The sequence below is a fragment of the Centroberyx affinis genome, unplaced genomic scaffold, assembly GCF_046629955.1.
Source record: "Centroberyx affinis isolate AG114_WGS23_722 - 3 ecotype Tasmania unplaced genomic scaffold, CSIRO-AGI_Caff_v1 ptg003599l_1, whole genome shotgun sequence".
Lineage (NCBI taxonomy): Eukaryota > Metazoa > Chordata > Actinopteri > Beryciformes > Berycidae > Centroberyx > Centroberyx affinis.
Window position 1 is genome coordinate 280,604 of NW_027281519.1, and position 13,757 is coordinate 294,360.

Consider the following 13,757-nt stretch of genomic DNA (forward strand, 5'->3'; position numbering starts at 1 on the left):
TTTAAGGTGATACAATAGGATAGTGTGAAAAAGAGCCCGTAAATATACAGTGTCTGGGTTAGGGTTAATCATAGGGTTGGGTTGGGGTTAGTTTGCGGTCAGAGGTTTGGAGACGCAGCTAATAGGCAAGTGTCAATTTGTTGAACATTTTTGTCACCTGATAGTTGAGCATCAACAGTGGACTGTCCAAAGATTGTGTCACAGCTATATGCCCTTGTGTCAATGTCATGGGTTTGTCCAAAAAAATAATAATTGTAAAACAGTATAGGCTACATGAAGTCCTTATGCCATGATAACTGAAAGAAACGGTTATAGGACTGGGAGTGAACTTGCCCCCCCCACCCCTAAAGGTTTTTATACAAGAGACACATAAAAAAAACACATCTGCGGTTACGGGATGTCATTACTCAGCCGTTTCCCGACTAGGAAGCCAGGCTTCCAGGTGCTGCATGAGGGGCAGCAGGTTATTGGACTGGCTTCAACAGCTTCTGAGCAGCAGACAATCGGCTCAGCCACCCAGTCGCAGTCTGACAGCATTGCACTCTGCCTTTCGGGAGTCTTCACAGGGAAAACTGTCACTCACCATTCATGTAAGTATCTCGTCTCATGGTATCTTTCAAAAACTTTTTTTTTTTTTTTTATGGATGACATCCTTTGATCCAGTATTTATTTTACATTTTGTAGCATAGGACAAGGAATTCTGAATTCATTTTGTAGACATAATAAGTAAACATGGTAGATTGTTTTTTGACTCACACAACAGAGAAAACACTATGAGTTAAGGTGTCTTGTGTGAATATGAATTTCTGCATTATATTGATCACCCCGTAATTTAAACCCTCGATCACTCATACATTTGATTTATCAGTGTTTTATTCAGTGTTGTTTCAAGATTAACGGTCATCTTTCATCTTGTTATTGACTTCCATACAGAGCGATGGCAGGCAAAACCTGGTTGACTAGAGGAGCTGTACTGATGCTCTTCTTGCTAGACTGGAGCCAATGCATGCAATTCACTGAAATTACAGGTTGGTTCAGATTTGTGTTTCTTGATTCATTATTCATCGCATGCTACACCGGTCTCGGGTTTTTTTCGTCGCTGACGCGTTAATAAGACGCCCGAGGGAAAATCCAAGGTGTTTTCCCGTTTCACTGGTAGCCGATTCATTTGCACGGGAAAAACAATTTTAAAATGAATGACAATTTAGAAGTGAGCATAATAAATCTCTGCACTGTATGATCTTAATTAGGCACTGCAGCCATAAATATCTGGGGTCAACACGCAAATTGTTGCAAGTAAAGTTCATGTGTTGTTAGTTGCCAAAGAATGTGACTTTGTAACTTTGTAGGTGGAGGCTGACTGACTCTAAAGTATTTCTGTTGAGCCAGTGTTAACAGGAAACAGGTGTTGGAAGTCTCTAACATTTTGTTTCCCATATAATTATCTTAAATTAACTTATTCAATGCATTTTTTCCACTTGCAGTGGATCCTCCAGAGGATCTTGTGATATTTGACCCAGGTCACCTCGGACTTCTCCAGATCCAGTGGAGCCCCGCAGCCAGCCTGCTGAACATGACAGACTGCCAGCAGTACTTTCAGCTGGAGTACTTCAACACATACCAGGACAGATGGACTGTAAGTGCCAGCGCTCGCCCATCTCTTCAGAGTTTTGGGGAAAAGTGTCCTCATAATCTCCCATTGATAACAAGAGGCATCATGGTGGTGGGACATTAAAGCACATTTTTAACAATGGAATCGTAAGTAATGAAAATAAGTAGCAAGGAAAACCGAATACTTGTAACCCGTCTGAGTCACTCTTTAGGCAGCAGAGCAGCAGGTTGGCCGTGGGGTGGAGGGCCGGAATAAGAGCTCAAAAGCTAGTGGAGGATGGCTGGTATTATATCTGCAGTGCAAACAGCAACCAACCCTGCTCTGACCTGGTGAGATGTATGTGTACTCTATGTGACTCTAACTAGGAGGGATGTTCCTTACCTTACCTTGTGTAGATTGTCCAAATAAAATAATCTCAACCCCTAAAATAATCTGTTGTAACAATGCTTCTTGGCAATACATTTTATACCGTTGGAAAGCCTGTTTATTTCCCTTTTAAATGGTGCCCCATTTGTAAGGAACATGCATTTGTGGGATAAGCAGCACAGCTGAGTATGTGGGTTGCGCTCATGTAAAATTTGCCAAATGTTCTCGCGTAACCCACATACTCAGCTGTGCTGCTCATCCCACAAATGCATGTTCCTTACAAATGGGGCACCATTTAAAAGGGAAATAAACAGGCTTTCCAACGGTATAAAATGTATTGCCAAGAAGCATTGTTACAACAGAGAAATAATCTACCAAACACAAATTTCCGAACGTTTTGTTCGATGTTTATGTCTTCAAGAATTAAAGGGCCTCCAAAATGCAAAGTAAGAAATTAAAGCCCATGACCTTAGTCTCTTCCCAACAAAACAATTTTAAGGGACAATAAAAATCAGGGACTTGTGGTAACCGAACCCAAACACAAATTTCCGAACTTTTTGTTCGATGTTTAGTTTAGAGTTGAATGTACTTTTAGTCCAAAAAAGCCATGGGAGCCAGAGCCATCTTACTAGAATTTGTTCACAAATGTCATGGCAAATCACTTAAAAAAGTGATATTGCTTGTGAATGGATTTTTTAAAAAAAAACATCAGCTTTGAATACAAGTAGGGAAGCACAGGAACGTCACCCAGTTTTGCCAGAAGGACATATCTTGCGGAAATTCCAGCTTGGGACATGAAGACTCTCTGTCTCTGTCTCGTGGTTAGAACAGTGTGAACTTGCCTAAATACCAAAGCCATAACCTCTGAATGACAGGACAATGTTTTTGGGTTGCTAGGCCATCAGGACTACTAAGAGGACATACAGCGCCCAGTTTGACCTGGGGAAAGCAGTTGAAGTGAGAGTGTACACCTTACTGAGAGGATCCTGCACCAGCGGCTCCGACGTCAAGAGTGCGCGCTACACCGAGCTGGTCCAGAAACCTGACAGCACTGGTGAGTTACTCAGAAGGCAGTCTTGGCCTATTGTACTCTTTAAGCCCGTGGTGACAGTGATAAGAGCCCAGTAGGGTAAGAGGTGACAGCGATGAAAGATAGACAACAATAACACTGACACATAACTTAATAACAGTGACACTTAAACAGTTAAAAGGTAACAGTTTTATTCCACAATAGTTGGAATATAAGTGTTTTTAGGTATTCAAAAATGTATTCAGCCACTCTACTTGTTGCCCAGGTTTAGTGATTTTTTGGAAAAGCAATACATTTTCCGGTGAGATGGTAAATTTTCACATTAATAGCTACTTGGGCTGTGAGCACAAAAACGATGAAGCCAATGGTACAAAAAAGATCAACTTCAGCGCGTCTAGTTGGGCCTCATGTTGCTTGCTGAGCTGTAGAAGGTTTAGACCATGTAAAACAGACGATATCTTACCAGATTGACATGGTGATGTCCATCTTCCCACCACGACACCGTCCAAGCAAGAGGGGATTCCAAAACACATTTGCATTTGATGAGAGTGGCAAGAGAAAGGAGAAACATCTATTGTGTTGTGATGAAACTTTATTCATCTTTAACCAGGAGACTTATAGATTTGTTGTAGAAAAGTTAAAATGTTCTCTCCAAGTGACATATTCCTGTAATCCGTGCTGGTTTGAACAGATTCTTAGATTGACATTGATTGTTTTTTGTTCACCTCTCTTGAATTGTCTCTAGGCCTGGCGGGCACCAAGGTCCAGGATTTTGTCTGTGTGTTCCATAAGATGGAGTACATACAGTGCAATTGGGAAAGAGGCCCAAAGCAGCCGGCCAACTCACACCAACGTCTCTATTTCTGGTATGTAATGTATTGATAAATAAATCAAAACAAGACAAGAAAACCAACATATTGCACTAATCAAGGACAAGAAGTAAAATATAAAGCATGTGGAAAACTGACATGACTCAAGACTCCTTTCTTCTCTTCTTCTCTCTTTAACCTCCAAACCACACTTTAAAATTAAAATCTAAACCATATGATTGTTTTCAAGAGAAGAGAAGACAGTTGAGCTTAACCTGCAACTAATAGTCATGAGTCAGATTTCAGTCCATGCGAGTAATTTAATTTTATCTATCCTGCCGCCACCACACACTGGCGGCTTTTATATGATTTTAAAAACAATTTTCGCACTGGTACTTCTCCAATATTACTATTAAAATGCAGTAGATACTAAAAATACAAACTGGACCAAAATTAGTAAACCTGCTTAAAAAGTATAGCTGAAATGAATCCAAAATTGAAACCACAAACAAATACATAGAGACATCCGAAAACAAACAACAGTACACTCAAGTCAATCATCAGACGTGTTTTTGCATTGAAGAAATTTTTATTTATTTAAGAGTTTGGGTGTGGTACTTCCCCAGGCATGAGCAACTTGAACAGACCGAGGAGTGCCCAAAATATATCATTGCTAATGGAGTTAGGAGCGGCTGCAACTTCACACGGAAATCGCTCCCTGATTTCATTGATATCAACTTCTGCGTGAATGGCTCCTCTCCTGGGGGACCACTGAAAACAGCATTTGTCTCCCTGCAAATCCAAAACCACGGTACATGCATGTTTGTTTCTTGTTTAATTAACCTAGCATACAGAGTACCTTGATGGATCCTAATGTTTTAGTTCTCAAGCTGCATAAATCTTTATCTTGACAATACAACCTTGCTGTGCACACTCAATTAAGCACAATGAAGTGCTAAGTGATGGTGTAATGGACAAAATCCCCATCTCCTGACTCTCACATAGCCCTGCTGTCTGCTATTGAAACCTGAGGAAGAAAGTAAACACTTTTTTATATATGTATGTGTAGTGAAGCCTGCAGTCACAGAGAAACTGCATCTGCAAGCGGGTCCAGACAGGCAGCTGGAGCTTCACTGGGAGTGTCCTGTTGGGAGGGTTCCCAAGCACTGCCTTGAATGGGAAGTGGAACGCAACCAAGAGGGACCTGATGGGAACAACTTATCGGTACGGTTAACCGACAGTAACTTAGGTCTTGTGTTTTTCTACTTGCTAACATGCTCATTATACTGACCAGAGCCCTGTTTCCAAGATGCCTTGTAGTGCAAAGGTTGTGTAATTTCCCACAACCTTTTCAACTTCTAAACATGCAGGTAACTGGGTTAGGCTGTTAGCACAGTGCAGAAGTTGCCATAATGCCTGTATCACCTGATTGTCATCTTTGTTGTATGCATTGTGAACAGAGATTAACAATAGCGTGCTTGAACATTCGCCTGGATGTCTAGCCATGGAGTCAGGGATCCAGGACACAATGGGCCTCATTCAGCAATATCTTCCTAAGTTTTTTCTTAAATTTGTTCTTGAGAAAGGTCCTAAGAAAAGTCTACGTCAGATTCATGACATGTTCTTAAACCGCAGAATTGTTCGCACCTGTGTTCTTATAATGATGAATCCCATTGTCCTCGTAAATTGAAAGCGCGTGCCAGGTGATCCTAATTAGCATAGGTAAACGCCCTGCCAATCCCCATAAAAGGGCATGAGACTGCAGGGCCGTGTGCACACAGAAATCACACACAGAAATTGAAAAGAAAAGTTGAGAGAAGTCAAGAATGCCCAAACAAAAGTCTAAAGAGGGTGGAGCACCAGACTCCAAACGTAAAAAAAACTTCAATAGTTCTTAAGTGGAGGTACTGCTGCAGGAAGTGAACACCAAACGAGCTGTCATATTTAGTAGTGTCAGTAGTGGATATAAAATAACAGAAAAAAAAGATGCATGGGATCCCAATTAACATAATTGATATTAATTGAAGTGTTAGTGTAGTGTTTATTTATTTTAAAAGACCATAATACTTTGTAAAATAATGAAAATAATTATTAAAAAATATTATAAATGATACAAATATTATTGTAATTTAAATCCTATAATATTATACAACTGTAGAATTGAAGGAAATGCAATAACCACTTATTTTGCACAAACATGTCAGCACTCAAATGTGCGTAAGTGTGCTCTTGAGTGTGCGTAGATTCTGTTCTTACCTAACAACAAATCCCAAATAAGAAAACATTGGTGAATGTCAGAATCTTCGTGAAAACTGCGTAAGTGGGTTTTAAGAAGAAATTTCTTCTTAAGAACGGTTGGTGAATGAGGCCCAATGTTCAGCTTACTAGTGCAGTGCCCATTCAAAACATGTCTGTTTGGAACAGTCCGATTGCTTGGCCTCCGGTATTGCTGCTTGCAGCTTTCTCGAGAACCACTAATCTAAACAAGTTCACACTTGACACTCCGCTTCCAGTCGCTTGCTTTGAGCCCCGCTGCTGCACACGTTAATATTGAACGTGTCACATGTCCAATCCGACACTGCACGTCCTTGGGTCCCCAGCAATACACCCGCCAAGTGTGAAGTAGATCGGATGAACGGTTCTCAAGATATGCAAAGGACACACATACAGACAGAGATTCCTTGCTTTATAGTATGATGATAACTCTCACTGAGTGAAAAGTTTTGCTCAATTGATTCTTTGGTTCATTTGATTCAGTTGGCCATTTTGCGCAGGTGAGAGAGGGAAGACTTCTGGTGAACGAGTGTCGAAAGAGTGGGTTGGTTCCACTGTATGTATACAGTACCCTTGGGAGAGTTGTGAACAATGTAATGTCTACCCAGTACCGCTAGTGGGCAGCCTACACTCATGAAAGTGGAGAACACAGTGGCTTTCAATCAATAGGTACCATGTAGACTCAATGGCTATGCACACACTGCCAGAATCCGGTAGTGAAATCGCATATGTCTGGTACACACTGGAGCAGAGCGGGGTAAAATTACCAGACTGTGTATGTACCATGGATGTATTAAACTATGTACGGGTAACAGGCAACAGGAGTCACGCCACTCCTCCGATCTCACGATGGTTGTAAAGAATGTCTGTAACCATAGTAACGTTTACTTCAGACCAATATGGCAGCTACCATTGCCTGTATTTTCAGTTTACTTGACTTGAATGAGGAGTGACAACCGTTTTTAGTTGCAGTGTGTACGTAGCCAAATGAGAACTGTGCCTGTAGATTAGAACAACCAAGTGCATTTATTTCTTGTTCATCGCTTGTGGACCTATGTAACATAAAATTAGGAAACGCTACAAATAACTAAATTAAAACAAATAGTGTAGGCCAAATAAACGAACGGGCTGTTGAGTGAGTGACTGAGTGACTCAGCGAGTGACTGAGTGACACAGTGAGTGAGTCTGGATGATCTTTAGACTAACACTGTCAGACATGAGTACTTCTAATAGCAAGCTGACTAATTCACACTTTGCATTTGCCCACCATAGTAAATGTCGCTTATTCCACAAACTTAAATTATGTAATGAAACAGCCCGGTCGGCTAGGCTACATCCTAAACTACTTCACTCTAATCATATACTTTGTTTGCATATTTATGAAAATAAACACCTTTTATATTAAATTGTTTTACTAACCATTCAACTTCTAAATGTTTCTTTGACATATCAGTGTAGAGCTGGAGCATATGCAGATTCAAAAATTAAAAGTCTCTGCGTATGTCATGAGATCCACATGACCTGAAAATCTCTATTTCCTATTTCATTTTTGTGTTGTTTTTTATTCATACAATTCATACAATTCCTTTATTTAAACAGGTAAGTCCCATTGAGATCGAGATCTCGTTTTCAAGAGAGACTTGTGTACACAACAACAAGAAAACAAAACAAATAAAATTCACGACAAGTTATTTCCAGACAATCCACATGCAGACAAAATAAGAAAACTAAGAGAAACAAGAGCAATCCCTATATAATGCATCATCCAGCAGCACCCTAAACGTCTCTATGGAGACAAGTCGGTCCAATTTGAGTGAGTCCTGAAGCCTATTCCATCTATTAGGAGCATAAAAGGTGAAAGCTGTCTTTCCTGACTCTGTGTTCATATGTGGAATGTCCAATCTAATGTATGCCTGTGAACGTGTATGATATCCTGTAGCACTGAAACTTAAAAGCGAAGACAAATACAATGGTAGCTTGCCACGTAAGGCTTTGTAAATAAACAAAAGGCAGTGTTGTTCTCTTCGAGTGGTAAGAGATGGCCATCCTACTTTTTCATAGAGAATACAATGACGTGTTCTAAGCATGTCACCGGTTATAAATCTAAGAGCACTGTGGTAAACAGTATCAAGGGGTTTGAGTGTCAGGGCCCCGCCTGCATATAAATCACATCTGCATAATCAAGCACTGATAAAAATCTTGCTTGCACAATCTGCATCCTACCATTCATTGTAAGGCATTGCTTATTTCTAAAAAAGAAACCCAGTTTAAACTTTAGTTTCTTAGTCAGTTCATTGACATGGGTTTTAAAAGACAATTTTTCATCTAACCAGATACCTAGGTACTTTCACTCTCACTTTTTATTTGGCCTAGCCTATTTGTTTTAGTTTAGTTATTTGTATTTGCTACTTTTGTAATATATAGATTGAGTGATGAACAAGAAATAAATATGCTTGGTTCTTCTAATCTACAAGCATGGTTCTCATTAATTGAATCTACATGGTTCTCATCAATGAGAACAGTGTAGATTCAATTAATGAGATTCAATCAGTGATTGATTGAATCTATATGGTTCTCATTGATTGAAAGTATCACTACAAGGCAAGATGTTGGGCTTGGAGTTTTTAACTTTCATGCAGAGGAATTTCAGCCTCATTAGCAGTGTATTATAAAGAAGATGATGAAAAACCTCTGAAAACTTACAGAATTAGAGTTTATTAAATGTTTATTAATTATTAATTATACCTGTGCAATGTTGCAGATGATACAGTTTGCATTAGAAAAGAATAGGCAATGGAATCAGCAATTGCCTTGCACACTTCTAAAAAAGTTGCAAAAAACTTGCAGACGTGTAGGTTGTAAAGGTTATGGGAAAACATAATAATAATTATGGTGTTTTTTATATTTTTTATTATAAAGCTTGTAGGCTCTGTGAACTGGGACCCAGCTCATCTGTTGAAATACCACAAAAAGTTAAAAAGAGATCTACTGTAATGAACAGGGGTGAATGAACATTGTCTTTACATGCATGAGTAATAATGATCGCTTCACTTCATTTGTTACTTACAGCAGCAGATTTTAACCAAGGAGATGAGCCTGACTCTACTCTCCAACTCTGACATGAAGAGAAACTGCTTCAGGGTCCGGTCCAGGTTGCATAAGTACTGTGCTAACAAAGGCTTTTGGAGTGACTGGAGTCATTGGACATGTCACCCAGGTAATGCTGTTTCAGTATATTTATCCAGAATTTACTGTAAAACATTACAATAAAAAGGCCAGTCTTTCCTTGCCTCTGTATAGTAGTATCCATTACAAGGAAGACCCAAAAATGTTTAATAATTTGCCAAAATATGCAAATGAACTTGACTGGTGTCAATCACCAGTCCCCTCCCATTTTGTGCTCCATGTCTTACTGTTCGGCCCCATCCAACCCATCTTTGTGGGTTGTTCTTCCTATTTGGAGATGCAAAATATCTTTTGTTTAGAATGACCCTCTATGTTTGTGGTTTTTTTTTTTTTTTGAAGAAGTTGGTTATCGGAATGTTTGTTTATATTTTGTTTAGGCGACATTATGTGTATTATGTTCTTTTAAGTAATGCTCTCATTATATATAGTTATATCCAATTGTGCTGTAAAAATTTGAAAAACTCCAATTACGATATTCATTAAGTCATGAGTTTCGATTGCTGAGGGATTGGTAATTAATCATACATTCCTGAAGGCTCTATAGTTAGTCATGTTATTCATATGTTTACATTCCCAATGGTCAATGCACACCCGCTGTAAACCAAGAGGTAAAGCACCTTGTAACAAGTCTTCATGAATCGCACTCCAACTTGGTGGAAGCCCAGCTGGTTCACACTGATGTCGTCATCAAATATTTGTGGAAACCATGAACTCTGACTCAAGGAGCATATAGGTGTATGTTTTTTAAGTATCATTAGAGAGCTAGTTATGGTGGTGTGCTTCTAGTGTGTTGGGCTTGGTGTAGATCAGGGGTATTCGATCGCGTGCCACGGAGGGCCAAATGTATTCAGATTTTCATTCCAACCAAACACTACAGCAGGTGATTTCACTGATTAGCACACCTTCAACCAAACAGGAGAATCTAATCAGTGAAATCAGCTGCTGTGGTCTTTGCTTGGAACAAAGACATGACACACGGTTGAATAACCCTGATGTACATCGTGTTTTATGGGGGGCAAAGTTGCCCAGCATCGCGATTGGCTGTCAGCCGACCAATCAGAGTCCATATTCCCACTGCATGTCTCTCTTCGCTTCTAGTGGCAGAAAAACCAGAGCAGAGATATGACACCTACTGTCAAGACATCCCCTTGGTCTTCAGCGTTCCCAGTTTGATGTTTGTATTTTGAAGCCTTTTTTGCATTTCGTTGTCTATATGACAGGTCAGCTGTGACTCAGGATGATGGATCGTCTTCTGCTTAGGCTAAGGCAACAGGGTGCTCGTTTTAACTGAATAAAGATCATGCAAACTTATGTGCTGATGTGAATCTGGCTGACTGAAGTTGCAAATGTAATTTGTCTTTGCGAGAAAAAAAAATGTGAGAGAAGCTCCTTGGAACTCCTACCGCCCATCGCTTAATCAAGCAGCAGTCAGAGTAACAAGTTCCTGCCTTCACTCTTTGTCATTGCAGAGCAGTGGTAAATTCATCTCCCTCCTCCCTATTTCCACCAACAGATCTGTCTATAGGTTCAAGATGATAGATCTAAGCTGGCTCATTCCTGGTCCAAAACATCACAATGCTGAATAAAATTTGAAATCAAACTATACGCTGTTGTGAGTCTCGTTGATTGAACTGCAGATAAGTCGTCATGCAAAGTTAGAAAGCATTCAAGGTGTGTGTGTGTCTATTCTCTGTTCCCTCTGTATGTCATAGATGAGAAAGTAACTGGTGCCGACCCAGGATGGGACGTCATAACTGTCTGTGTGCATGTCGCCATTGCCGTAATCACTCTGCTGCTACTGTCTCTCTGTGTGTGGGCACTGTTCAGAGTGTGAGTATGTGCATGAGCACGGAAATGCACAGACACGCACGCACACATACTGAGATAAATGCAGCGAAAAGAGACGATGACCTAACTTGATTCAACTTAATTTCAATTGTAGGTGGAGATCAAGACAAGTGAAAAAGCTGGACTCGCTCGCTACCACTCTATTTGCCAGTAAATCAGTTGTTACAGTGGTGGAGCCCTAAAAAGACGAGGGAAGCCGCACCTTCATACACCTGCTGGCAGTCTAAAGGTTTCACTTAATCGCTCTCAAAGGCCTGCAGAAGGATGTTTTAGTGTTGCTCTCCTCTCTCATTTTCTCCTCTCACACAATGAAGCTCTCAAAGATGTCACATATTTTAGTTTGTATTCAGTGGTTTTGCATTACAGAGACCACTTGATATTGTATCCATCACTAACACATTACTGAAGATGTTACATGTTGAACAGATGTAGGTTAATGCAGGGCTATTTACAAATATTATGAATGTTAGCAAGGCTGTCAGTACACTGTCAGCTGTGTTTTTTTTTTTTTTCTTGAATTCATAACTATTTTGACTGGTTCTGATTTGTACATTTGCCGTTACTTGGAAATATATATGTTCTGGATCAATGTAAGTGTTTACTTTTTGCCACAACTCTTGCCACTAATTTTAGAATTCATTTTATTTCCATTGTTCGGCAGTTTATAATGGTATGTAGTTTTGTTTGTTTTGTACTAGGAGTCTTTATTGCTCACTTCTTGCCAGCGAAGTTGGGAAATTGATTTGTTTTGTATTTGAAGTTTTTTATTACACAGATACATTATTCAATTGAGTTGTACTTTTTTCTTTGAATGTATTATGCAGTAGAAGTTTGTGTGTCAGGGTTTTGATGCCATAACTCTTGCCAGTTTCAGTTATATTTGGCAGCGTGTATAGTGGTTTGATTTATAACTGAACATAACTGCACAACAATATTTCTGTATCTTTCAAAATCGTTTAAAATATTTAAAGCCAAAATGCTTTGCTGACATCAAATGTCACACAAAAAATACTCCTTGACTTCTGCACATTTTGTTGAATAAAAGGATAGAATTGGTATTTTCTTTTGCTACGATTTGTTTGCGCAAATAGACAAACTGTTTGTGACTTTTACCAACATACACTCTACATCTCATGTTTGTGTCACATAGCTGATTCTCCCAATCTATAAAAAAACCCAAGAGGCATAATCCTTAACTGTAAAACAGAAGATGAAAATAAGAAAATGAATGTATTAGACTTTGCTTTATAATATTCCCATGTCTTGTGGGACTATCAGCAGTGAACTGTATTTATGGTGTTTGAGAGGCAAAACAAAATTGAATGTTTTGTAACAGGTGTCCTAATCAAGATTTTCGCCCGATGCCTGTTTGCTGCTGTTGCTGCAAGTTGCCTGCTGTCAGACAACAGAAATGGGGTTAAGGATTTTTAACTATATGTTCCTTTCATATTCATTCTAATTCTAATTCTACCTTTCATGTGAAGAAATGTGACACCAGCTGTCTTATACAGTATACTTTTCAATTAGAGTTTGGGATGTATAGTGTGTACTTCACCTCAGGACACTCTATTACAGTATGTAGTTCATTTTATGGGTGGCATTCAAAATCCATTCCTGGGGTTTCATGTAGAAAAGATTAGCACCCTTCCATTACCATGAAAATACGTTTCAGTGATTTTTTTCCTGTTTAAGTTCCCTGTTGATGTGCAGATGAGAAAAGGTAGATGCTGTATTTTTGCATATAGCGACAGAACTTGTAAATTTCTCAACAAAATGTCCAAAAAGTCACTGGGGACCTACTTCAACTGTAGATTTTTTTTCCTGTCATTTTATGGCCTATGCTTCTTTACTCAAATAAGAAACAAGTAAAATATAGATTTTTGTTTCATAATTGTTAAACAATATCAGAAATCCACTGTCGAAGTCACACAAGGCTACAGTATTACGTATTATTTAAAGAAATATGTTATCTGATATAATTCAATGGCTCAATTAGAACCAAAATTTCCAACTCAGCAGTATAGAAAGAAGTGGCTCTGTTTTTCATTTACATGCAGCTGGAGTCCTGAGTCATGGAACATTTTAGCATGAACTGTTTTGATCACAGAAGTTCATTATGGAGCTGTATCATGCAATACAAATGCAATCCCTTTGTGTCTCCTATCCAGGCATCATTAAAATACAACCAATGTGATAAAATGTTTGTGTGTTTTCATATTTGTCGTGGGGAGAGAATGCAGACTGCAGCTGCAAGTGATAATACCAATTATCAATCTCCTCTCCTAGCCTGGGCACTTCACAAAATATAATAAATAGTATGGTGGAGTTTCTTTAATCGGACGCAAGGAACCTTTTAGAGGTTAAAGTGGTTCTTAAAATTGTGATGGTTCATTAAAAACTGAGTATTTAACATCTGCACAACCCTGTCTTTCATAATGATCATAACTTATCTGATTGTTATCATTTGTTATATCTGGTGTATCTACCTCATACCACACTGGACCGAATCACAGTCACTACTGGACCCTCACTATACTAGCCTCTATAGCTGTAATTATTCTGTATGCCACGCTACTTAACTGAATGTACATAATGATTGTATATAAGAAGTGTGATATGTATTGTCTGCGGT

The 13,757-nt window shown here is 39.1% G+C and overlaps 1 protein-coding gene across 3 annotated transcripts; it reads left to right on the forward strand.

Moving 5' to 3' along the window:
• Positions 1-431: 431 nt before the first annotated feature.
• On the forward strand, positions 432-13,305 carry il13ra2 (interleukin 13 receptor, alpha 2). Of its 3 annotated transcripts, XM_071540289.1 has the most exons (10): positions 432-590; positions 934-1,028; positions 1,485-1,636; positions 2,876-3,032; positions 3,754-3,874; positions 4,444-4,628; positions 4,887-5,041; positions 9,161-9,308; positions 10,990-11,107; positions 11,220-13,305. In XM_071540289.1, the coding sequence occupies exons 2-10, from the start codon at positions 938-940 to the stop codon at positions 11,305-11,307; spliced, it is 1,215 nt and encodes a 404-aa protein (XP_071396390.1). In that variant the 5' UTR covers positions 432-590; positions 934-937; the 3' UTR covers positions 11,308-13,305. The 3 variants fall into 3 exon arrangements, with proteins under 3 accessions (XP_071396390.1, XP_071396392.1, XP_071396391.1); XM_071540291.1 differs by lacking the exon at positions 10,990-11,107; XM_071540290.1 differs by lacking the exons at positions 10,990-11,107; positions 11,220-13,305 and adding an exon at positions 10,791-10,964.
• Positions 13,306-13,757: the final 452 nt, after the last annotated feature.

Coding starts and splice junctions, on each gene's coding strand:
- il13ra2 (XM_071540289.1), top strand. CDS start 938: ATGGCAGGCAAAACCTGGTTGACTAGAGGAGCTGTACTGATGCTCTTC. Junction 1,029..1,484: donor GCAATTCACTGAAATTACAG/GTTGGTTCAGAT, acceptor TTCCACTTGCAG/TGGATCCTCCAGAGGATCTT. Junction 11,108..11,219: donor GTGTGGGCACTGTTCAGAGT/GTGAGTATGTGC, acceptor TTTCAATTGTAG/GTGGAGATCAAGACAAGTGA.